Source organism: Zootoca vivipara, chromosome 3, assembly GCF_965207765.1.
Source record: "Zootoca vivipara chromosome 3, rZooViv2.hap1.1, whole genome shotgun sequence".
Classification (NCBI taxonomy): Eukaryota; Metazoa; Chordata; class Lepidosauria; order Squamata; family Lacertidae; genus Zootoca; species Zootoca vivipara.
Window position 1 is genome coordinate 109,246,552 of NC_142586.1, and position 25,827 is coordinate 109,272,378.

The window sequence follows — 25,827 nt, forward strand, 5'->3', positions numbered from 1 at the left end:
GCACGCTGCCATTCATTTTTATTTCATAGGTTGCCTGGCAGGTGAGGTGATCTGGATATAATAGAGCTGCCACCTCAGCAGCAAAAACAGGTCTGCCAACTCCTGTTGAGCTCACGGCTTTGCTGTATCCACATGCCTGCTCTTAAATCCAACAATTGCCCTTTGGATTAATATGACACAGCACCACTAGCGAAGGTGTAGTACATCTGCTTGGCATGCAGAAGGTCTCCGGTTCAGTCCCCAGCATCTCCAGGTAGGCCTGGGGGAGACTCCTATCTAAAGCCCTCAGGAGTTGCTGCCAGTCAGTGTGGGGAATATTGACCTAGATGAACCTTTACGGCAGTTTGCTATATTCCCATGAAACATATATTTCAATTCCATATTTTAGAGATACAGTATTGTTATCATCATCAATGTTAACTTGAAAACGCCGTTTACAGAGCTTAAAAGAACCGCCCGCAGAGACATGAACAGCAGTGATAAAATGGTAGGTTTTATGTATTTGTTTTTAAATAAAACCCAAACCCATCAATTTCACTAATGTATAAGTAGCTGGAACAGATACATAAATAAATAGCTCAGGAGATATTCAGAAATTATCCACAAGGGCTAACGCAGGCTGCTCAGCCTACATAGTTAGCCTTCAAAATGCTTCCCGGATTAAAGTCCTGATATTAAATAACTGCACTATATGGAGACAGCCACAGCAACTTGGGGAGACCCAAATTCGCAATCTGCCCCCCCCCAACTTCAACAATGCCTGCTAATAGCAAAGCTGGGCTTTGAAAGAACTGAGGCTGTCCAAGGTGTTTCCTCTAGAGCACTGAAGAACTCAGAATTGTTTTCTGTTAAGGCACAGCAGTGGAGGATTTAACCCCCTCAAAAAAACTAGCAAGTTTCATTTAAGATTTTTAACAATCCTACATTGTTCTGCTCTTTACAACCCTGCAGGGCAGTTTTCTAGACAGCCTCGCATTGAGAGGCCAGCAAAACCTATCGGAGGACAAAAACACCCTTCAGAAAGAAAGACCAGTATGAAGCTGTACATAGTTCAAAAAACGAGTAACCAAGAATTCGATGCACCCTTGAATGAATGAATGAATGAATGTGTGTGTGTTGTAGCAGTTCGCAACATAAAATGCCTTACTCAGCTGTCTCTTAATTATTTTAAGGTAAGAAAGAGACATCGATTTCCTCTCCCCTCCCCATGAAGTATTATGGGGGAAAGTGAATCCCTTTTACTTTCTGCACAAACACAACAACCCCTGGACCAATTTATCTGCAATTTGGCAGGCTTAATCTATACGCGAGGGGCTCCTGTGCCTGTAAATTTCAGCCACCCTGGCCAAAACTGGGGAAGGTGTAGCTATTTTTAATTCCCCATTATAGTGAATAGGAGAACAGAGGGCTTCCTTTTACACAGAATGGCTCGGAATCTGAAAGACAGCTCAAAGCAGAGAGTCCACAGGGCGATTCAGAAACAGATTGGATGTTTGTTTTTTTAAGACACGAATGCAAAGTGGATCTGGGGGCATGCGTGTCCCTCTAGTTTTTAGCATATGAATCTGAACATGGATGCCTCATGCCTCTGCACCACCCAGGGGGAGAAATGTGACTTCCAAACTGGGCCTTGAGACCAGTAGTTTAGATCCTGTATAGATAGAGGGGAAAAGGAGTCGATAATCCCAAAACTTTGAAATTTTAGATGGCTTCTAGCTGCAGTCAACACTTAGAAATACGAATCCAGAGAGCATGACAGAACAGAATGCTTTTACCATATATCTTAGAGTAAATGCATAGCTACTGCTCTGAAGACACCCAGCCAGAAATCACCTGTCGGTGACTAATTCTGATTTCGGGTGTGCCAAAGTAGACGTGTGTATAATCAGAGTTCTTTTCTTTTGTCTTTTTTTTAATTTTAGAATCAACCTTGTCCTATGTTAGGCAGCTGGAAGCAAGAGTAAGACAGCTGGAGGAGGAAAATCGCATGCTGCCCCAGGTGGGTGATTTCCTATTGCTAGGTGCACTAGCTTAGGTCCCTAGCTAGAAGATTGGCACAGGTGCCTGTTGTTAGTTTGTCCCCATCACACTAAGTATCAAAGCCTTGATTGAGCAGTTGAGCTTGGATGAATCTGAATGTGTTTCATGAGACAGGTAGCCGAATTACTTGTCGTCAGGGTTCGCTGGGGTCAGAATCCCAAGCGATAACAGGATCAGGGCCTCCGAGTTCATCAAGGAGGAAGCCTTGAGGCTGGTGAGGAGCCGGAGGTAAATGCTGTAGCCAAAGCAGACCAAAAAGGTCTTAAGTGACAGGTTCAGGGTGGACAGAAGAGTGAGAAGGATCTCAGGTTGCAGGTCCTAGGGCTGATAGAACTAGGTGGCATTCTGTGGTGTCCCTGGGTCACTTGACCAGTCAGGTGATATGGCTTGCAGTATTGCTGACATCATGTCTCTGGGTAACCCAGTACAGTCCACAGGGGATAAGGAACTTGTGCCCAATTGGTAGGAGTCCTAATTTAAAAGCTCATGTTGGGTAATGGTTTCCTGTAATAGTGAACTTTTCCCCCTGGAAAAGACCCTGACGTTGGGAAAGATTGAGGGCACAAGGAGAAGGGGATGACAGAGGATGAGATGGTTGGACAGTGTTCTCAAAGCTACGAACATGAGTCTGACCAAACTGCGGGAGGCAGTGGAAGACAGGAGTGCCTGGCGTGCTCTGGTCCATGGGGTCACGAAGTGTCGGACACGACTAAACGACTAAACAACAACAACAACAAATGGTGAACTCAGGTGTGGTGAAGGGTGCTGGCAGAATTGGAGCCAACATGACAAGTCTTGAGCAAGACCTTTCCATCTGTTGCAACAGAGCTACGCCCCTGGAAATGGATTGCACGGGAGACCTCCCATTGAGCCACAGTGCATAGTTGCATTATGGAATTTGCCACAACCATATGTAGCGATGCCACCAATGTAGACAAGCAAACTCATAGAGGATGAGGTCATGGAGGTCGCAACAGACTTCTGCGATGGAGCTCTCCCCTCCTCTCTGCTTTCCCGCAGTACCTCATGCTTCCTCAAGATCTGCTTCAGAGGATTGAAGGACCTCCAGGATCAGATTTTGAGAGTCTGCACAGAGGGGAAGGGGAAGTCCCATTGCACGAGTGGAACTCCATGCATGCAGTGTGGGACACACGCCATGATAGTATCAGAGGCTCCGGAGGCAGTTTCTGGAGAGCAACAGTGAGAGAGGGGGATTGTCTTCAAGTTCTGCTGGTGGACTTCCATAGGCATCTTGTTGATCACTGTGAGAACAGGAGTCTGTTCTGGATGATCCTTTATTTCAATCCAGCAGGCTTCTTCTTATGCTTTTACTGTCCCTTCTGTAATAAACCTTCCAGTTGTTTAGTGCGATGACTCACTCCCGTCTGCGCTTTGGTACCCCTCTGATCACATCTGTGAAGAATGGACCTCCCTCCTTTGTAAAAGGGAACTTAACAGCACAGTGCTTGGTTCCTCCGTGGCCGATTTCTCCCACGCTGGTATAAGGGAATGGATGAAGCCTTCTCACCCACGTGGTTAACGACCAGATGATGTGGGCAACAACAGCCCACTGCTGCATGGAGATGACTTCACACATTCCCTTACTTGTGTGAGATCCACTGCCAAGAGAACAGCAAGTAAATAGGCCAGGGGTGTTTGTCTGTCATATTCTTGAGACGGTTGTGAAATGGTGGCAGCGGTAGTCCTTTTGAAGTGCAGCTTTCGGCACTTTGTGAGCTGAGCTGGGCTTGCTTTTAAGCACAAATCTCTCTTTCAAGAAAGCCGAAACCTCCCATTCCAGCAATCAAATGTGCTGCTCGCATCCTTTTGTTTTAATTTCTCATTAATGAACACCATCAAGCACATGCGCTTGGGGTGTCTCAGATTAAATACTTTCTCACGCTTTATCTCTGCCCCCCCCCACTTCCCCAAGTGTTTCTACTTCGCTAGCAGAATCTCACTGGAGGCTCGAACCTGTGTTGTGGAATGAATTTTTGATTAAAAGAAGTCTGAAGTTACAAACGGCCGGCTTCAAGCTTTCATGGATTTGTCAGTCTTCTTCTTCTTCTTCTTCTTCTTCTTCTTCTTCTTCTTCTTCTTCTTCTTCTTCTTCTTCTTCTTCTTCTTCTTCTTCTTCTTCCTAATCATATTCTGCGGGAAGCTTTGGATGTTGGAGGATGTCTTCCAAAGTCCCATTGCAGTAACCCAAATTTCAGTTGCCACGGCACAAATAATTAACACGGTTCTGGAGCTTTCACTTCTAAGGCTTTTCAAGTGGGATTGGAGGGTAGGTGGGTGGGAAAAAGTGGAGGAAGAAACTCAGAATTTCCAGGAACAGCTTAAAGTTTTAAAAACAAAGAAATCAGAGACAGTAAAGGTGGGAATGGTAGTGTTCCCTATACAGCCTAGGACCCTCGTACCTACGGGACCGCCTCTCCTGGTATGCTCCACGGAGGACCTTATGGTCTGCAAATAATAACAGCTTGGAGATCCCAGGCCTCAGGGAGATTAGTCTGGCCTTGCCCCCCCCCCGGCCTGGTGGAACACTCTGCCACAAGAGATCAAGGCCCTGTGGGATTTGACATCTTTCTGCAGGGCTTGCAAGACGGAGTTGTTCCGCCAGGCTGGTTAGGGCTCAGCCTGACTCCCCTTCTCTTTTTGTATAAGAACTAGTATGAAAGAGGCTCCCAGCATTCTCACAGGCCCATATAAGAACAACGTAAACAATTGGGCCTGATGAGCATTTACTGCTCCCAACCCTAATCCTGCAGAAAGCCTTCTAATTAGATTTTAATCGATCCTGACTTCTTTTTAAGAGATAATTTAATTATTGTTTGATTTTATACCAATGTTATATATTTGATGTTGGCTGCCCTGCACCCGGTTTCGGCCAGGGAGGGCAGGATACAAACAAACAAACAAACAAACAAACAAACAAATAAATAAATAAATAAATAATAATAATCACTAAACTTCTTTTTAGAGGAAATTTCCTGCCCCCTGCAGTTGGTGGCTAGCTGGCCTGCCATGTTATCATATTATTATTACGTCAACATTGGTGATTTGTTAACCTCCTTCTAAATACACTCCTGGACAATGACAGGCCGACAGCTGAGCCACTGCTGCTTACAAACAAATAGAAGGAGAGGGGTGAGGCAGTTGGACAGTTGGTGGAGTGCAAAAGCCCAACCCATCTCTCTTGCCAGTGCATTTGCAGCTTGCATATCTCCCCACTGCACTGCCTCCCTCCTTCTCCTTCCCACTAAGTGGAAGCATCCTTTGGGAGGACAGGTGAGTGCTGATGCTCACCTTGCTGTCCTCTGCTGTGTGCAATGGTGCTGTGCATTTTTTTCAGAATCATTGCTGGGGGAAAGATGGTGCCACCCCTCCCAGACCACACCTGTACTAGAACCTCTTGACAAAGACTGACCTTCCTGGGTAGCAACTCCTGATGCTAAATCCAACTCGGGAGAAGAGTCAGCAATCTCTGGTGGAACTTGTATTGAAGGCTTTTCTCAGATGGCGTCGCAGGAAGTGTGAGTGATGGGCCTGAACTGCTGGCACTTAGGCATCGAAGATGGGCCCCGCTGGGGCCATGGCTGCTGCCAGTGGATGCTGGGTGTTGGTGCCAGCCCTGGGACACAGCCTGCACCATACATGGGGCGGGAAAAAGTGTGCCTGTGGGCAAGCTGCCCCAGTTGGAGCATTGTTCTGAATGTACGAACCAGCACGAAGTTTAGTGATTCTGGAGGCGTTTTGTAGGTTTTCCATTTGGCCAGGCTGTGAGTTAACGAAGGCCGCTGCTCCCAGTTGGCATGAGACTGGACAGGATCCAAGCTGCTTCTATGACCGTAGATGGAGCCGTTTTGGAGCAAGGAAACAGGCTCTGCCCAAGAATCGCAGCAGGCTGCTGGATCCTTGTCCCACAGATCATGTCAAAAATGAATTGGCTGGCTGCACAAAGGCATGTGTGTATCATCAGTTTATGGCAGCGCTCACCCAGGCGCAAAGCTATGCGAGGCGGCTGGGTGGAAATATCGTTTGGAAGACCTGGAAATACAGTACGACCTGTGTTTGGAGAAGCTAGAAATGTGCTTTGAAGGAGTTGCCCACAAAGGGCGTCTTGAAAATGTCGTGCATGACATAAAGCAGCTTCTCTGGAATCATCAGAGGCTTGGTACCAATTTTCTCTTTCGGTGTGGTAATCACAAGCTGATTCCTGCGCTTTTTGTGCCTGTATAAAAAGTTCCTAGTGGTCACATGGGAGAAGAGATGCTGGTGTGACGGCACACAGTATGGAACATTCATAAACATTCTGGTTGCTGATGGGACACAACTGTTTTGTTTCTGTGAGGAAAGAGAAAGTTGGCAGTTGTGACTCGGAGTAAAGCCTCACCTAGTGGGACGCGGGTGGCGCTGTGGGTTAAACCACAGAGCCTAGGGCTTGCTGATCAGAAGGTCGGCAGTTTGAATCCCCATGACGGGGTGAGCTCCTGTTGCTCGGTCCCAGCTCCTCCCAACCTAGCAGTTCGAAAGCACGTCAAAGTATATAAATAGGTACCGCTACAGCGGGAAGGTAAACGGTGTGCTGCTCTGGTTCGCCAGAAGCAGCTTTGTCATGCTGGCCACATGACCTGGAAGCTGTACGCCGGCTCCCTCAGCCAATAACGCGAGATGAGCGCCGCAACCCCAGAGTCGGTCACGACTGGACCTAATGGTCAGGGGTCCCTTTAAGATCGGGTTGTAAGAAGCTGGAACATTAGGGGATAGGGAGCCTAGAAACAGACGGAAGAGTACACCCTCAAAACAAGGGCCACTGTGTTTATGTGTGTTTATATATAGGCAGTGACCATTTTGTGGGGGGATTACATTTTGGACCCCTGTGCGCATCGCTGGGGCTAATTCTAGACTAATAGACTAATATTGGAAGAAGCAGAAGTTTGGGGGGGGAATACTTGAGTATGTTTTCTATTCTCTGGTCCAACTGGAAGGGATGTTACTAATAAAGATGGACAAATTTGCCAATTCTCAATTTGTCATTTTTGATTTATTATTACCGGTATGTTTCTAATCTAATCAGTTATCAAAATTTGTAAACATTTTAGTGTGCATTTGTCTGAAATACACAATTTTGCATGCATTCCCCCCCCCCTCATATATGCACAGTACTGTGGGCAGTTTCCCTTAATATAATGGGTGATATTTAGTGCCAGTTCTACTCAGGGAGACCCTTTGAAGTTAATGGACTTGATGAACATGAAGTTAGGTTCATTAATTTCTATGAGCCTACTTTGAGTAGGACTTAGCTGAATACAGCCTAATATAATTATGCAAGCTATTTTAGCTAATATATGTGTTTTAATGCACACTTCCCCCTAATATACATGTTTTCCTATAACTTTTTCTTGTTGGAGAACTCACTGCACAATTTGGAGAAGAGTGTATTGTTAATTGGGTCGGTTCACGATCAAATGTGAACTGAATCAAATATCTCCTCCGTTGCTAGTTATCAGTGCAGCCAAAGATTGACTTTTTCTGTTGAACTGGCTCCATTTCTTCTAATAGACAAAACCAGAAGCCTGTTAATGGCGTTCTTAAAATAATAATAATAATAATAATAATAATAATAATAATAATAATAATAATAATGTGGTAATGTAATTTGCCTTAAAGTGTCACCTTTTAATAGAACAATACGGCAGCGAAAGCTATTGCCAGGACAACACTATCTGAACAAAACAGATGGATTCCACCTTTGTTGCCAGAAGTGTACAAGCAAATGTACAAGAGCTGGAGGAATTGAATCCTCAACTTCCATGGCAACGCGGCAGAAGTCGGACAAAGACAAGGCAGAATGCACTTATGCAGAGGTTAGGCAATGAATCAGAAAAGTGGGGAATAATATCTTCGGGGATGATATTTGCAGCGGTTGTGTCAAAGACGGCGGAAATATACTTCATAATTACCTCTGAGCAGGGAGAGTTGTTGCATATCCCACTTCTTTTCCTGTTATTGGTTTTGGCATATATATAGGCTTCTTGGTCAGGGCCGGCCCTATCATTAGGCAGAGTGAGGAAGCTGCCTCTGGTGGCAGATGCTGGAGGGTAGGAAGCAGAGGTGAGGTGTTATGTATGCCGTGTGTGTGGCCTGCCCTGTACACCCAACCCCAACTAAGCCTTCTGAAGAGAAGGGTGTTGGCCCTTCGGCAGTGTTGAAGTACAATCTTGACTGTCAGTCTGGTCAATTTATGCCCATGGAATGGGAGTGGGTGCCATCTTGTATTCCGCCTTAGGCAACGATGTCTTGGGATGGCCTAGTTCTTGATGGGGCCCAGAAAACAGAAATATGCAAGCAAAGACAACGGAGTCTTTCACTGGGTTGCTGCTTGAGAGCCTAATCAACCCCACAGAATGGAAGGAAGGTTATTTGTGATGGAAGAAACCTCAGTGCTTAGTATTGCTGACACTGTCTGGCAGCGTCTGTTTGGAGTTTCAGGGGAGGCATTCCCAGTCCTACCTGGTGAGGCTGGGATGGAACCAGGGGCCTTTGGCATGCGATGAAGGTGCTCTCTGAATGAGTGGCCACCCTTCCCCAAAGTTTGATGCAGTCGTTGCAAGTTGGACAGTTGGGAATGGATGCTCTTGTCAATGGAGAACAGCTTCACTCTTCCGAACAGCCTTCTGCGTCCCAGAGGTATGCAGGAGTTGAGGGGTGGTGGAGACGGAGAACAGCAGCTTGCAGCGTTGAAACTGCTCTGACATATGTGACTCCCATTCCCTTTGCCCTGAGCTCTTTGTAAGCACCGGTGCAACATTATTTAACACAGTTGCACCCTTCTGTCTGGCAGGTCAGTTAGTTTTGATGGATGAAACATTGATTAAAAATCTGGCCAGCAAGTTCTGTCTGCCTTTCTCTTTGGTCAATAGACTGGCTGTTTGTTCCGATTTCTCCTCTCCCTCCTTTACACCTCTCCAGCTGCTTTCCTACAGTCATCTTCTTCTTCTTTTGGTCTTGATTCAACCATTCTGAGTGTTACATTTTTTAAGAATAAAGCAACAGCTGCCTTTTCTTAAACCTGGAGAACCAAGGTGCAAGATAGCATTGCTAACTCTCCCTCGGACTTCATTTTGTCTTTCAACACCTCAAGCGCTTCCCATTTATCTCCTGTGCTTTTTCGTTCCATTAGTTTATCACCTTGGATTTCACCCTTTGCTTCCCTTTGACTTCAATTCAGCCTCTCCATATATTCCCTCTCCCCCCTCTGCCTCAGCCTGGATTGTTAAATCTATCCTTCCCCCCCCCCAACACCTAGCTAGACTTTTGACTCGAAGCCCATGCCAGCCTTTTCTATCACACATATTTATTTAGAACATCTATACCCCACAACAGCCCTGAAACCGCTGGCTGAGAGAATGTTTTAAACTGTTTTTGGAATATGTATATATTACTGATGTGCTTGCTGCGCTGGGCTCCTTCGGGAGGAAAGGTGGGATAATTGAATAAAATAACTAATAACATAGCAGTCACCCCACACAGGGAAGCTGGTGGCAAATTTCCACAGTTTATAATTTCTAAAACACTTAGGGTAGAATTCAATGTCGGCTGTGATGAGCGCACCGTGTGCACAAGCGTTTTAGCTTACCAGACGGAATCATCCCCTATCTCCTCTCCCCTGCATCCTATACTGTATAATAAAGTCCCTGTGTCTCTGCGTCCAGTCCCTGTGTCTGCGCTAATGCGCATGTGCCCCACAGACACAGGGACTGGACGAAGAGGTGGGACGTACACACGCACACGCTCTCTCCCCCCCTCTACCCTCTGCCTCCCGTTCCCCTGCGGTGGTGGACCAAGATGGCGGCATCAAGCTCCGGGGCCCCGGAGCCCGATGCCGCCATCTTGGTCCGCCTCCTCCTCCTCCTGACAACCCTACTTGGCCCGTGGGAGGAGCGGCGGGGCCGCGGCCTTCCCTCCCTCTCTGCGCTCGGCCGCGGGACACGACGGGAGAGCGCTTTGTTTAATTGCGTTCCCGGCGTGCCCCGTGGCCGAGCGCAGAAAGGGAGGGAAGGCCGCGGCCCCGTCGCACCTCTAGTGCCCGTTTTCTTAATGGGCTGAATGAGACTAGTAGAATCATAAAATTGCAGAGTTGGAACGGACCCCTGAGGGTCACCTAGTCCAACCCCCTGCAATGGAGGAATCTCAGCTAATGCATCCATGACAGATGGCCATCCTATCTCCGCATTAAAATCTTCAACGAAGGAGAGTCCACGACCTCCTGAAGGAGTCCGTTCCACTGTCACAGCTCTTACTGTCAAAAAGTTCTTCCTGGTGTTTAGTCGGAATCTGCTTTATTGTAACTTGGAACCATTGGTTTGAGTCTTACCCTGTGGAGCAGGAGAAAACAAGCTTGCTTCATCTTTCATGTGACAGTCCTTGAGATATTTGAAGACGGCCTCTTAGTCTCCTCTTTCCCACTCTAAACATACCCAGCTCCGTCAACCGCTCCTCATAAGGCTTGGCTTCCAGCCCTTTGATCATCTTGTTTGCTATCCTCTGCACAGGTTCCAGCTTGTCAATTGTGGTGCCCAGAATTGGACACAGTATTTCAGGTGTGGTTTGACCAAGCCAGAATAGAGTGGTTCTATTACTTCCCTTGATTGGGACACTGGACTTCTGTTGATGCAGCCTAGAAAAGCATCAGGTTTTTTTTTTGCTGGTGAATCCATTCTTGACTCATGTTAAGCTTGTGGTCTACTAAGACCCCTATATCCTTTTCACATGTAGTATTGGCAAGCCAGGTGTCCCCCATCCTATATTTGTGCATCTGGTTCTTCCTGCCTAAATGTAGAACCTGACATTTGTCCCTATTGAAATTCATTTTGTTAGCTTGTGGCCCATTTCTCCATGCTGTTCTTGGGGAGTCTTGAGACCCCTCAGCAGCTATATGGGAAGAAGGCTGGGGTATTTCTACTTAGTATCCTGTAGTTATGACGCTAGATTGGGTCTCTGGCCAATCTACATGCTTGCCAGTGCAGTATGTTTCCTTCCCTTCCAGAGCAAACAAGAATAGAAAGAAGGTTCTTCTTTTCGGGTTTCTTTTTTTCAAAAAAGATCTTTGTTACAATGCCAATGACAAGGCCAATCTGTAATGCAAATAAATACAGTATTTCTTTGTTGGAAGTCTCCATGCTCCCATTGTGTTAAGTGTGTGTGCAAGTTGCAGGCAGATAAGGATCGATTAATCCTCACACAGCTTCATTGCGGTGGCAGTCAAATCATTAGAAAACCTCCTCTCTCTTTTACCAAGAACTCACAAGTTCATCATTTAACCGGAAAGCTCCACTTAGAAACTGATTGAATGGTTATTCCTGCAAGATGGCAGCTTGCCTGCGCTGCTTGGGTGATGGCCAGACTATTCGGGCATCTCATGGACTGAGCCTTGTTCCAGCAAGGCTGGGGATATCCCCTTATTTCAAATGTGGCGAATATTTGACTTACTCCATACATTGCTGAACTACAGCTCCCATGCTGGCTATATATAAGGAGAAATTCACACTAAAATGTTGAGAAATCTTTATGATGATTATTTGTGTGTGTGTGTGGAAATGTGGAGAACTGAATTTACAACTGGAAACATGCGGAACGGAGAGAAGTCAAACTTTATAAATTCATCTACTGTACTCCAAAGCTGGAGAGTTTTGGTACCTGCATCAGATCATCCTTCTGTCACACAGCCAGTTTCTCTATTGATTTGTGGCAGCGGGCGCAACCTTGGGTGACCTTTGTGCACAAATAATTGAGACATGACATGGCTGGAGCACTTGCTCTGCTCTTCAGTGCTGCCTAATCGTAAACAAGTAAATAAAACTACCTAGGAAAGTGGTGGGCTCTCATTCACTGGATGTTTTTAAGCAGAGGTTAGATTTAGATGGCCAGCTGTCAGGGAGTCTTTAGTTGTGATTCCTGCATTTTGAGGGTTTCTTCTTGTTGTAGAAGGAATAGCAAAATTGCAGCTGAGACGCTCAAATCATATATATAAGTGACACCCTTCTTTGGAAATTAAACCAATGTCCAGACTTTAACATTCAAAAGCTTTACTTGCAGAATCTTCTAGATGAATTAAAACATGATATTTACAGTCATATGCTTCTCCAAGCGTGGGCTTACAGTCTCTTCTTTCAGCTTCCAAACAACTGTATTTTCCTCTTTCCAGAGCTCAGCACTCAAGCCTTCTGTATCTCAGTTAGGCCATGCCTTGCAGCTCCTAAAAGGGATTTCCATTTCCCCCTTCTCCTGCAGCTTTGCTCTCTTTCTTTCAAGTAAAGAAGAAGCACTCCAACGCTCTATTCAACTTAGCAGTGTTCACAGTGGATGCTAAACACAGTCACCTCGAGTCACATAAAATGGAGTCTCTTCCTCATTAGATACCTCTCATGTGACCAACGTTATCCAGTAACATGAGAACTACTAGAGAACTCTAGAATTCAGTTTCCAGCCAATCAAATTTAAACACGTAGTAATGCATACAAGCATTTACAATTTCAGTGAATTAAATCACTATACTTAACAGGGCTGGATCATCCTTGGGGTCCCTTCCAACTCTGCAATTCTATGATTCTTTGAAAGCACCTTTAACATTAATGGTGCTTTACAGAGCAGCAACAAGAACATTGATCTCTGCCCAAAGCAGCTGCAAATCTATTATACAATCTGTTATACAACACAGCTTACTTGTGGCCATACTAGTTACGGATCTCTCTCTGTGTGTCTCTTTATGTTTGCTCTAGTCAAATTAATACAGTTTCTTCCTCTGTGCACTTTGTTTGCTGAGGTTTTTGGAAACCGGATCTGAGGCATCTAGTTTGTTTTGGCCAAGATAAAGGTTAAGATACCAGGGGCTGGTGGCACAGGGAAGAAAAGGACGTCCTCTGGCATCAAAAGAGGGGCTGGGTTGCACTGCCAGCCTGCCCAGCAGGAAACAATATGCCATCTTGGCTGACCACTTTTGTTGTTGAGATTGCAGATCCCGCTTAGGAGCAGAAGTAGCCTTTCCCCACCATTGCCGTCCTACTGTGCCAAATGAGTAATTGCTTCAGGGTACAACAGAACGATGTCTGTTGGGGAGATTCCTATGGAGTCCTGAAGTGCCTGTCCTCAAGATACTGATGTACTGCTCTGTCTCTCTCCCCCCCATCATGTTCTTGGCTGTTCTTGCACGTCATTGGGAAATGGCTGGGGGAGACGGCAGCCAGCCAGGCTTTCTCTGACAGAGGATGGATGACAAATGGGAGACAACTTTCAAGACTGGGCAAATACATAGGTTTCTTCACTTGTGCCAATTCTAATTGAGGAGAGAGAGAGAGAGAGAGAGAGAAGGCATCTTTTCCCTTTATTTTTCATTCAGCAGTGCTGCAAGCCAAGGCAACCCTCATCCACACTAAACAACAAATCACAACTAGCTCTTCTTCTAAAGTAAAATATGCCACAAATGATCCAATCGGGTCATTCGTAAACAGTGAGACATAAGTAATTATTGTGATAGTCATGTCTTGTTTTGCCATATTTTATCATGTTGTATGTGAGTGGGCGGTAGAGAAATACTTTTATAAATAAAATAAGCTAATGAAATGAAGACTCCAGTGAGCTCATAGCATCATTCTGTGGAGCAGTCTGCCTGCTGCATCTAAGCATGCTTTATCACTCTGGGATATTGCATTCAGCCCAGTGCAAAGGAGCAGAGGAATTGGGAGGAGGGTGCACATTTTTTGTGTCTAGATGTCACTGGAGTGTCCCGGTCAGTAATTACAGACTCATTAGCAAAAACACAACCTCCACAGACTTGGTTGAATGTTAGGCCTAATGAGCAGAGCAGCTCATTCCATGAAAATAACTGCTGAAACTGAAAGTAGCTGCCTCCTCACGAGGATTTTCCCCAAGCAACCAGAGACTGTGCCTGCATGCAGACAGCCTCTCCTCCGCCCTCTTCATGCCTCTTCTGGTTCTGGGAGACAAGGGGGAAGGGGAGTGTGTGGCAGCAAGAGGGGGGAGACACCCATGCCACTAGATGAATCACTGTCCTGATCTGGTCTCCTTCCTGTCTTTAGACATATACACAGGGACGTCTTGTGCTGAGACATGCATTAGTCTGGGGGCAAGCTATTCTCCTTTACTTAATAAAAAAATTCCTTCAGTAGCACCTTAAAGACCAACTAAGTTTATATTTTGGTATGAGCTTTCGTGTGCATGCACACTTCTTCAGAGCTCCTTTACTTACTTACTTACTTTTTTATTTACTCATGACATTCATATCCTGCCTTTCTTTCATTTCATGTTTGCAGCAGCTCATGCTCAGCCGAGAGAGAGAGAGAGGGGGGGGGGAGAGGGAGGGGGGGAGAGGGAGAGAGGGAGAGAGACAGAGAGACAGAGAGACAGAGAGACAGAGAGACAGAGAGAGAGAGAGAGAGAGAGAGAGAGAGAGAGAGAGAGAGAGAGAGAGAGACTCTGGCCCAAGATCACCACAGGAGCTTCATAGTGATTTGAACCTGGGTTTCCCAAATCCCAGTCAAACACTCTAAACCTAGCCTTCCCTAATCTGGTGTCATCAAGACATTTGTTAGACTACACTTTCCATTGTCCCGGACTGTTGGCCATGCTGTCTAGGGCTGACGGGAGTTGTAGTCAGAAAACCCGGAAGGTCCCAGGTTGGGAAAGAATGCTGTAGCTTTACCACACTGACATTTACTCTCTCACACTCTGAAATTAAACCATTTAGGGTAAGACAGGTGCAGTGGCGGGTCTCAAAATTCAGCAGTGTCCTGTGCAGTGCCAAAATTTGGTGCCCCTCACCTCTCCGTTTCCATTCTACCTCACAGTTCTGGTGCTCCTGCAGTGCCCTGAAGGCTCTGCACCCAGTGCAACAGAACCGGTTGTGTGCCTCTGAATCTGCCTCTGACGGGGGTGGAGTTGTGAGCCTGCAGTTTTCAAAATCTCCAGTTTAAAATGGGGCCTGAGCTGTCAGAAGACATGTGCCTGTGGAACTTAGCCTACTGAGTCATGTTTTGCTTTAATCCAACGGGTGGCCACTCTCGAGTCAGTGAAGGGTATTCCCTATTTGCTGCCAGTTGAGATCATTTCATCAGGAGAGGCCAGGGATTGAGCCAGAGATCTCCCTCATCCAAAGAAGCAATGTGCTTCTTCCAAAGTCTGAGGAAACATTCCTCTGGTACAAAACTTTTTGGGTCTCCCCCTGCCCTGCTAAACACACACACACACACACACGTCTGATTTTTTTTTTCAGGGTCAGCCTTAGGGAAATGCATGTGATTTCCTAGAGTGCTATTATAACGGAGTTGTCGTTAAACATTTTCCTGTCAGGATTTCCCTCAGGGAGATTTTCTGCTTCCAATTTCCTGTTCACTTAAAAAAAAATGGCTTTGGGTCGCTTGGCGGTGACAGGAATTAGATGTGTTTATAATACAACGGAGAATTGCTTTACATTGTTATTGATTTGGCCTGTCTCTGCTGTCAGATTTTTTTGGGGGGGGGTGGAGTTCTGTATTCCTTGGCTTTCTCCCTCAGTTATGTCTTCTGTAAGAGCATAACAGTAGCCATTTTGGGCCGCACCAAGAAGCCACATAAATCCAGCAGTTTTCAGTTGAGCAGAGAAGTTGTTTTCAAAGTGTGTCTCAGACTCTTGACATCCTCAAGAGTAGCTGTCAAGGGCCATGATGTCCAAGGATGGCCCACTGGTGGTTTTGTCAGCTGTGGGGAATCAGGCCCACCCACCTCAACCTCTGATTCCTAGTGTCAAATAGCTATAATCCACCTGCCAATTTAAATTCCAGTTCCTATTGCAGGAAAAATTCCAGTTCCTATTGCAGGACTTTTTTTTAAGCAGGACTTTCATGCACAAAGAGGGACCCAGGTGGCGCTGTGGTTAAACCACTGAGCCTAGGGCTTGCTGATCAAAAGGTCGGCGGTTCGAATCCCTGTGACGGGGTGAGCTCCCGTTGCTTGGTCCCAGCTCCTGCCAACCTAGCAGTTCGAAAGCACGTCAAAATGCAAGTAGATAAATAGGAACCGCTACAGCGGGAAGGTAAACGGCGTTTCCATGTGCTGCTCTGGTTTGCCAGAAGCAGCTTTGTCATGCTGGCCACATGACCTGGAAGCTATACGCCGGCTCCCTCGGCCAATAATGCGAGATGAGCGCGCAACCCAGAGTCGGTCAAGACTGGACCTAATGGTCAGGGGTCCCTTTACCTTTACCTTTTTCATGCACAAAAATCAGCATTGTTTATGCAGCATGATTGTATATAGAGAGGGAGGGTTATGGGGAACAACATATTTGTTGCTGCTATTGTTAAACAGTCAGGAGTGAGAAAACATCGCCAATCAATTGCAAATGCAAATCATCCAGAGGTTTGTTAGATGTCCTAGGAATATAGGAGTAAATGCTCTAGAGTCATCTGTAGGCACACACATGTTGCTTAGCAGGCATGTCAGTCTGGAAATTGTCCCCTGAAAGCAGAAAGTTTGCCTTTAGGAAATATTGCTAAAAATAGTAGCTCTAATAAGCCCTATTATTAGCTTAGCCTAGAGGATACTAAGGCATAAAAGCAAGTTGCTAAGGCATTAAGGTCTAAATCTGAAAGAAAATCTTGCAAACTTTTTAAAAGAAACAGATGGGGCTATTAAGAGCGATGGGGAGCCATCTCCAGCCACCACCAGAATCAGGACATCCAAGCCCAGGGGTGGACCAAAGATTACACCAAAGAAAGTAGCAGGGATTGACTAGCAAAGGCTGCCACTTAACAGTGATAAAAGTTCTTATCTCTCAGAATCAGTTTGCTCATTCACAGCAAACAAACCATAGTTTACAGACCCTCCAAGTGTCCCTATGTTTCGGGGACAGTCCCGGATTTACAGAAGCCATCCCTGTTTCCGATTTGATCCCAGAATGTCCCACTTTTCCTTAGGATGTCCCTATTTTCATTGGAGAAATGTTGGAGGGTATGGAGTTATGCAACCTCTGAGCCAAGGAGATAAGTAACTATACCACTTTTAGAAGATATCTAATAATGTTTTATTATGTTTTATGCATGTTGGAAGCCACCCAGAGTGACTGGGGCAACCCAGTCAAATGAGTGGGATATAACTTTTTAAAATATTACTACTACAGTCGTACCTTGGATCCTGAACACCTTGTGACTCGAAGGTTTTGGCTTCCGAACGCCACAAACCCGGAAGTGAGTGTTGCGGTTTGCGAACGTTCTTCGGAAGCCGAACATCCAACAGGGCTTCCGATTGAGTGCAGGAAGCTCCTGCAGCCAATCGGAAACTGTGCCTTGGTTGTTGAACATTTTTGAAAGTCGAACAACCAAGGTACAACTGTACTACTACTAATATGGAGGAACAGGATGTTCCTGTTTCCATTGGAGAAATGTTCGGGGGTCTGAGTTTATTAAATCATGTGCAAACCAGCCCAAAATAATTGTGCATAGGACTGCAGTCTTAATTAAGCTTTGACTTAGAAACTGAGCATTTGTTGCCCAGTTTTGTTACCTTCCTTTCTCCAAGCAGCAACCCACCTCTGGTCGAAGGAGGAAGTTGGTTTGCCTCAAACTAAAGTGCTTTTGTCTGAAATGCATGCTGGGGCCTGAAATTCTTTTGCTATTTTAAAATGTGATGTTGGGGGGGGGAGGACTTCGCAGGTAGAATGACTCACACAAGGAATGTATTATTTGTTCTGGCTTTTGTGGCATGAAAAGAAATATGTGTATAAAAAATACATATTATATTGTGCTGGAATGAGATGAATGTTGCGCTGCCAGTGGGATTAGCAAAAGGGGAGAAAAGAAAAAGAAAAAACAGTATAGGAAAAGAAAAAGGGGGAGTCTTAGCGCAGGGGTGGGCAGCCTTCACAGATCTTCATCTTTTTTACTAGCACCCCAAGAGGTACCGAGCAGACGAGAAATGGTGTGAAAGAACAAAGTGCCTCTGAGCACATTCTGAGGCTAGGAATTTGTTTTCAGTACCAGAATTGAACTGAGCTCCCACAGTCCTTTCCCACAATGTTTCACACGCCTGTTTAGTGTTCTTCATTTCAGCAACCTATTTTAGGGGGGGGGCAGAGTTGGTTCGCTGTTGCAGTTGTTAGGAGCCAGGAACCTTTGCTGATCTACTGCAAATCACCCAGAGATCTACAGTACCAAAAGATCCCGATCTAACTTCTGCCCATCCCTGCCTTAGAAGATTCCTCTGCCAAAGCCATTGCATATTATTTGACTTCTTCCCTGTTAACACGGATGTATGTTCCTTTGCAAAAATGTGTATATTTGGCCCAAAAAGAATCATACAAATGTGTATATAAGGAATAATTCACACTAAAATGCTGATGAGTTTTCATGAGGATTTTAAAAAAAGTATTCCCTCTGCCCTGCTCCTGCCCCCCCCCCCAAAAAAAACTCAAGTGGAAATGTGGAGTACTGAATTCAGGATTGGGGTGGGAGAGAGAAACCGAAATAGACAGATTCTCCCACTCCTTGTGAGCCGCCACCTGCGGTCTGAAACAGTAAACTAAGCATAGCCTTACCATTAAGGTGGTTCATAAAAAACTTTTTTTTTAAAAAAAATGCCTGCTCCAAAGGTCTTATCTTAGTACACTAGGGATTATATAGCTATATCTGAAATTTCATGCATATCAGTTAATATCTTGACCCTGCTCCACTGAATTGAAATTTCAGCCTTCACAACATAGGAAAGCGGCCAAGTAAACAGCTATTTTCATGCAGGAGGGTCAAGATATTAACTGATATGCATGAAATTTCAGATATAGCTATATAATCCCTAGTGTACTAAGATAAGACCTTTGGAGCAGGCATTTTCAAAAAAAGCTTTTTTATTAACCACCTTACTTACCATCTCAGTGGGAACTAAGTTGAATAGGCCATTTTTATACACATTCTAATGCAAGTACACCACTGAATGTTCAACAAGCACTGCCCCTTATGCACACTGGTATTTGCACACTGGCATGACTGTTTCAAAGGTTGCAGAGCGCTGGGATGCAAATACTAGGATTATAGGAGCCACTGCATGGGCACAAAAATGTTATGTCCACCATCTTGGGCACCTGAACCATCTTTGATGGCCTCTTCATGGTGGCCATCACATTTAACTTGGTCTTAAACATTTTTCAGAAGTTGGAATGCCTCTGAATATTTCATCACAACAATACAAACACAACATGTAGGCTAATAGTAGAGAATATATAATAGAATAATGATATCATTCAAATTGTTGAAATAAGTCAATCAAGTTCATATGTACAATATAACAGAGTGGTAACGAGGATCGTCAAGCCGTGTGTTCAAAACAGATGTCTAAGAACAGTCGCACAATAGTCTTTCAAAGGAAGACGTCTCAAAAGTTTCAAAAATAAAGTCTCTCAATAGTCTTTCAAACGTTTCAACAGAAGATGTCTCAAAAGGACAGTGTCAGAATGATACTACTGTTTCATAATAATCTTCACCAGCTGGAAATAAGATACAAGGCATACAACTGATGAATTATAACTGTAAAAAATAATAATCACATTTAACTTGGTCTTAAACCTCATTCTTTGGAAGTTGGAATGTCTTTGAATATTATGCGGCAATAAGACAGTTTGGTCAATAGCTGCGTGGGCAAAACTTCATTTAACTTAAAAGTGGCAAACAACTGGGAGCCCTCAACCAACCTCTCTATCATGGTTAGCAAATCAAATGTAAAATGGCCAAAGGATATGGGGTGCCCCTGTTAAACCATCCTACCTTTGAACCCCTTTAGTATTGCTCTCTTGCCATTTTGTTAGCATTGCAATGTCTTCCCTCCTTATGAGGACTGTGTATGCTACTTCCTGTATTAGGTCCCTGTGATCTCAAAAATAAAACCCTGGGCTCTGATCTTGCAAAGCCAGTTGCACTTCCATCTTGTTGAAATCAGAATTTCAATGGCTCTGGACCATAATACCTTAAAGTGGCTCAGGACCGCAATACCTCAAGGACCACCTCTCCCCATATAAACCACCCTGAACTCTGTGTTCATCATCTGAGGACCTTCTTCATGTGCCTACTCCACATGAGGTCCAGAGGGTGGCAACACGAGGACAGGCCTTTTCTGTGCTGGCTCCCCATTTGTGAAATGCTCTCTCCAGGGCAGTTTGCCCGGTGCCTTCATTATATATTTTTAGGCGCCAGTCAAAAATGTTCCTCTTCAACCAGGCCTTCGGCTGATGAATATTCCACAGCCTTTTAATATGTCCCCATGGGAAGGGAGGGTATTGCTGTTTTGCTGCTTTGTTTAAATTATTTACTTGTGTTTTTGTCTTGTATTTTATTCTGTGAACCGCCCTGAGATCTTATGCTGAGGGACAGTAAATAAATTCAATAAATAAAATAAAAATCAGTAAGACATGTTAATTGCAATGAGTTTGATTTCAGTGGGACTTAAAACATGATTTAAGTATTTCTAGATCGGACTAGAGATTTTTGCTCCCTGTGCTTGTCATCATCTCGATATGACTGAGAATCTTACAGGAAATTACAGAAACAGTTTGTTGCCCTGGGATAGCCTAGCATCCCAAGGGCGCAATTACAAGGTGGTTGAATTAAACATATACTCAGAGTATGTACATGCCCAATGGGCTTTGCAGTGAGGGGCTAGAGGTGGTTGGGGAAACTGTTCATCTTGATGAGCTATTAAATAGTTTTTGATTTTCTACAAAGGGTCCCATTAGGATGCCAACAAGGGCAGATGGGAATGTCTGCTCTCCGAGCGTCAATGACCAGGCCTCCTCACCTTCTCAGCAGCCTGAAGCGGTGGTTAATGGCCTCAAGGTAACACGCCTTGCTGTGTTTGGCATGTAGGTGCCAAATCTCCCATCTGTATGTTCTGTGACCATCCGTGATCCATTGCACCAAAGCATCAGCGTTTCTCAGGGGGAAGATACAATACACCACAAATGCTGCTTCCATCTCCCCACATGTTCTTTTGCCCGTCTCACCCATCATCTACCACTTGTCTCTACTTGGGCTGTCAGCTGGTGAGACGTCTCCTTTAGCACCTGTGTGGCCCTCCAGATGTTGTGATCAGGGATGACAAGAGTTTTGGTCTAGCAACATCTGTAGGGCCACCTTTGGCCAGCAGAACAAAAACGGCTACATTTTCAGAAGTCCTGTGAGCAGCAAAGAGACCTGCCTAACTCTCCATCAGAGCATTCTGTGGACTTCTTCCTGGCCCCATTCACACAATTGTGTTTTAGACTGAGTTGTGGATGGTGTGGTCCTCCTAGCTAAGAACATACAAAACATATCTGCTGGATTGGACCAAAGGTCCATCTAGTCCAGTGTTTCCCAAACTTGGGTCTGCAGCTGTTTTCAGACTACATCCCATCATCCCTTACCACTGGTCTTCCTAGCTAGGGATGATGGGAGTTGTAGTCCCTAAACAGCTGGAGACCCAAATTTTGGAAACACTGATCTAGTCTGACATTCCATTTCCAGTAGAAACTGTGCGCATTCAGATCCCTCTGAGACACTCACAAGCAGGGCATTAGATAACAGACTTCCTGAGCTGTCTATCCCCACCATCTGATGATAATAATATGAGTCTTTCTGAACATGGAAGTCCTGTTAAGCTGTTGTGGTGAATAGTCACAGATAGGCCCACCCACCATGGATTTCTCTAACTTTCTCTAAACTTGAAACCATCATCATATCTTGTGGCAGTGAAATCCATAAGTTAAGTATTTGTTTTGTGTGAATTAGTACTTCCTTTTGCCTGCCTTGAATCTTCTACAAGTCTTTGGGTGACCTCAAGATCTGCTGTCATGGGACCAGAGGGGAAAAAATGTTTTCATGCTGTTCACAATTTTATTGACTTATAACTTGTTCTTTCCCCTTTCTGGTTGGAAAAGTTTTCTCTTTGTGCTGTGACAAATAGTTGCATCTCAATAGGTGCCCCGTTTTGGAAAGGTTCTTGTCCACCATGAGAAGTGGTGGCACCCAGGAAGCGAGAGGGATATCTGTCCCACTCTCAGTTTGGAACGTCCTCTTCCATAAAATGCAATTGGCTGGGGGGGATGGGGTTTTGCAGGCAGCTTTACAGCTTCATCATTTGCATCCTCTGAAAAAGACAAGGAACATTTCCAGGTAGCAAAGACTTTCTCCAGTATTTTCCATGCAACTCAGAAAAAAAATGGGTTAATCTTTTATGTTCTGATAAAATATTTATGAGTTTAATAATGGAAAAAAAATCTAAAGCATGCTTTACACACACAGGTACTGTGTCATCGGTTCCTAAACTTTTTGTTTCCATTTCCAAAAATCCCACACACACATTCTGCACTGCCTTGTGGCACCTTTGACAGACTCAAGTTACACAGAGAGGCTGTCTGGAGCCAGGAAGCAACACTTAGCACCTGGCTAAGCTAGGGAAAGGGACCCAGGTGGCGCTGTGGGTTAAACCACTGAGCCTAGGGCTTGCTGATCAGAAGGTTGGCGGTTCGAATCCCTGTGACAGGGTGAGCTCCCGTTGCTTGGTCCCAGCTCCTGCCAACCTAGCAGTTCGAAAGCATGTCAAAATGCAAGTAGATAAATAGGAACCGCTACAGCGGGAAGGTAAACGGCGTTTCCATGTGCTGCTCTGGTTTGCCAGAAGTGGCTTTGTCATGCTGGCCACATGACCTGGAAGCTATACGCCGGCTCCCTCGGCCAATAATGCGAAATGAGCGTGCAACCCCAGAGTCGGTCACGACTGGACCTAATGGTCAGGGGTCCCTTTACTTTTTTAAGCCAGGGAAATATCTGGGAAAGGTGTGAACTTGAGATCTCTTCCCTTCTCCCTTGCCAGACAAGAGGAAAGCACCCCTTTGTGTAGTTGGATAGGATTCCTTAAAGCGACAGAAGGACTTTGAGTTCAGAATGGCTCAGCCAGTAGAGCATGAGACTCAATCTCAGGTTCAAGCCCCGCATTGTGCAAAAGATTCCTGCATTGCCCGGGGTTGGGCTAGATGACTCTAGATGACTAGAAGGAGGATCATTGTGGGCTGCATGCCCGCCCACTCCAACTCATAAGAAATCACCTTATTGGTCAAGTTTAACTCAATATTGCCTGCCACTGACTGACAACAGCTCTCTAGGTTTTCAGTCTTTGCTGGTCCTTCCTGGAGATGCTGGGGATTAAACCCAAGACTTTCTGCTTGGAAAGCAGATGCTCTACCTCTGAGCTGCAGCCCTTCCCCACAGAAGGCAGGCAGGGTTGTTTGCCTGTGCCAAGCATACTGCACACTTTCACCTAATCTCACCCGATTCACTTTCACCTATCCTGCAGCTCCGAGAAGGATGGGTCTTCGTTTCACTGTAGGCTTCAGCTCATGCCTTTGCAAGGATAACCCCATTGATTGTAAGTGTATGGGCCTGGGAGGCATGGGTTCGAATCCCCACTCGGCCATGAAGCTCACTGGGTATGACCTTGGGCCAGTCTGACCTACCTCATAGGGTTGTTGTGGGGATCAAATGGGGAAGTGGGGAACCAGGTACCCCCACCTGCACAATCTCAGAGAAAACGGTGGGTTATAATTAGCAACAAACAAACAAATTATAAACAAGCACACTCAGGGATTAGCCTCGCGAAAACTATCTTCCCTTCTAACAGGAAGGAAGAGAGCAGGATCTGAGATTCTGCATGGTTGGGGCACTCATACAGAGCGCCTGGTTCACCCAATATGTAGTCGCAGACAGAGACGCTCTCCAGCTCCCCAGAGAACCTGGGGATCAGATTCCTGCATGCTGGGTCAATGGTTATATGCTCACTATCTTTTCTGAACTGGCCCCATCGTGCATTCATTATCAGAGCTGCCTGCGTAGCTTTAACCTCCAAGGTCACATTAACGTTCTTGATTGCAGAGGAAAAAGCAAGCTTTGTTTTAATGCGGAAAATTTACATTTTTGTTCCCCGCCCCCATTAACGCGCCCAATTCTTCGGTTATGGATAAAGGCTATGAGCTTAGTGGCTGGTGTCCAGGGGAGAAGAGTTACAGCCAGAGAAATTTACAGTGCACGTTTTAATGTCCCTCATTTGGTATTCTCTCTTTGAAGCTCGAAATCATATTCAGAGAAATGTTATGAATTTTTTAAAATGCTGACAATATGCCTTGGAAGTATTTTAACATGCAAATGAAACCAATTATCCTTTGATTCTCCTGTACGGTGGAATTTATTGACTTTACGTGAATGTGAGCTTTGCGCTGCTGAGGTCAGCTAAGAACGTTGTAAATTCACCTTGCATGGAAGGCAGTCGGGAGCAGAAGGAACGGAGTGGGAGTAAGAACCGTCTGACACTTTAGTCTCCATTTAGACATTTGTGACAGAAGCGTCACAGTTCAGTGTGACCCCGAGTACTTTTTGATATATCCGTCTGTCAACCAGGATATGTAACCAGTCCATAATTTAAGATCACAGTTTAAGAACGTAGAAAACCAAACTGCTTCAAAATACCAATATTATAGGGCAGTGATGTACCCAAAAATATTTGTTGTCTGCTACTTTGATCTCTCTGCCAGATTAAAGGTAAAGGGACCCCTGCCCATTAGGTCCAGTCGTGACCGACTCTGGGGTTGTGGCGCTCATCTCGCTTTACTGGCCGAGGGAGCCAGCGTACAGCTTCCAGGTCATGTGGCCAGCATGGATAAGCCACTTCTGGCAAACCCCAGAGCAGCGCACCAAAATGCCGTTTACCTTCCCGCCGGAGTGGTACCTATTTATCTACTTGCACTTTGATGTGCTTTCGAACTGCTAGGTTGGCAGGAGCTGGGACCGAACAACGGGCACTCACCCCGTTGCGGGAATTCGAACTGCCGACCTTCTGATCGGCAAGCCCTAGGCTCAGTGGTTTAGACCACAGCACCACCCGCATCTCCTCTCTGCCAGATAGCTGCATTAAAAGCCTTGTTTACATGAGTTGACCTCAGTTAGGGAAATCTGATCAGGCTGAGTGCCGAGGAGAAAGGTCCCTCCCTGCTAGGTGCGCCAAGTTGGGCCCGACATTCGGGAGGGGTGCTGTTGCAGGTGCATAATGTCATGTGTGATGGCCCTGCCCCAGTTCACCTGGGCATCCCTTGGAGGATTGCCCTTCTGGGAAGGTGCTCTGGCAATCATGGTGGGGAGCACAGAGGGTGAAAATTACTCTCCATGCCTCCCACCTGGAGGATGAGCACTCACCCAGGGGTGATGAGAAATGGTGGCCCCCTCTATATTGGGGGGTGGGCTCAGTCTCCTGCCTACAAATATTGAGGGGGCCGAAAGCCCCTTCCGCCCCCCTATAGTGGGCGTCCCTGCTCCCTACCAGTGTCGATAATCTCCCCCAATGCAGAGCTCCTTGGATCAAAACATTTTGGTACTCATTTTGCGTTGTGGAATGGGGGTGGGAAAGGAGCACATGAAAGGAGGTCTGCCTTCCGCAGGCTAATGTATTTTTTGGCAGAAAATATTGGTGTTTCTGCATCATGCATGGAAGTGGTACAGCCATAGTTAATTGCAGCGCTCAGCTTGGAAGTGCCGTTTCTCGGACATCTGACCGTGGAAGCAATTTTAGGATTTAAGTACAATTGTTACCATGCACACAGGTACTGTGGAAGTTGGTAGAAACCAATGTAATTTCCTCATAGCAGCAGCTGCTGCCCTTCAATCTGCAAACTCAGTTTTTATTCCGTGTGTCCCTTCATATCTGCCTAGAGGTCATTATTTCCCCTGG

The 25,827-nt window shown here is 45.6% G+C and overlaps 1 protein-coding gene across 4 annotated transcripts in view; it reads left to right on the top strand.

The window, feature by feature from the left end:
* CCDC85A (coiled-coil domain containing 85A) overlaps positions 1 to 25,827 on the top strand; it is a 123,886-nt gene that overhangs the window by 90,302 nt on the left and 7,757 nt on the right. The window contains exons 3-4 of one of the 4 annotated variants that reach the window (XM_088667430.1): positions 1,923 to 1,999; positions 20,802 to 20,912. The exons of 2 other annotated variants lie outside the window; for them this stretch is intronic. In XM_088667430.1, the coding sequence (XP_088523556.1) occupies positions 1,923 to 1,999; positions 20,802 to 20,912 (188 nt within the window). The remainder of the gene's footprint in view (positions 1 to 1,922; positions 2,000 to 20,801; positions 20,913 to 25,827) is intronic. One more of the 4 variants, XM_035110930.3, reaches the window with a different exon arrangement.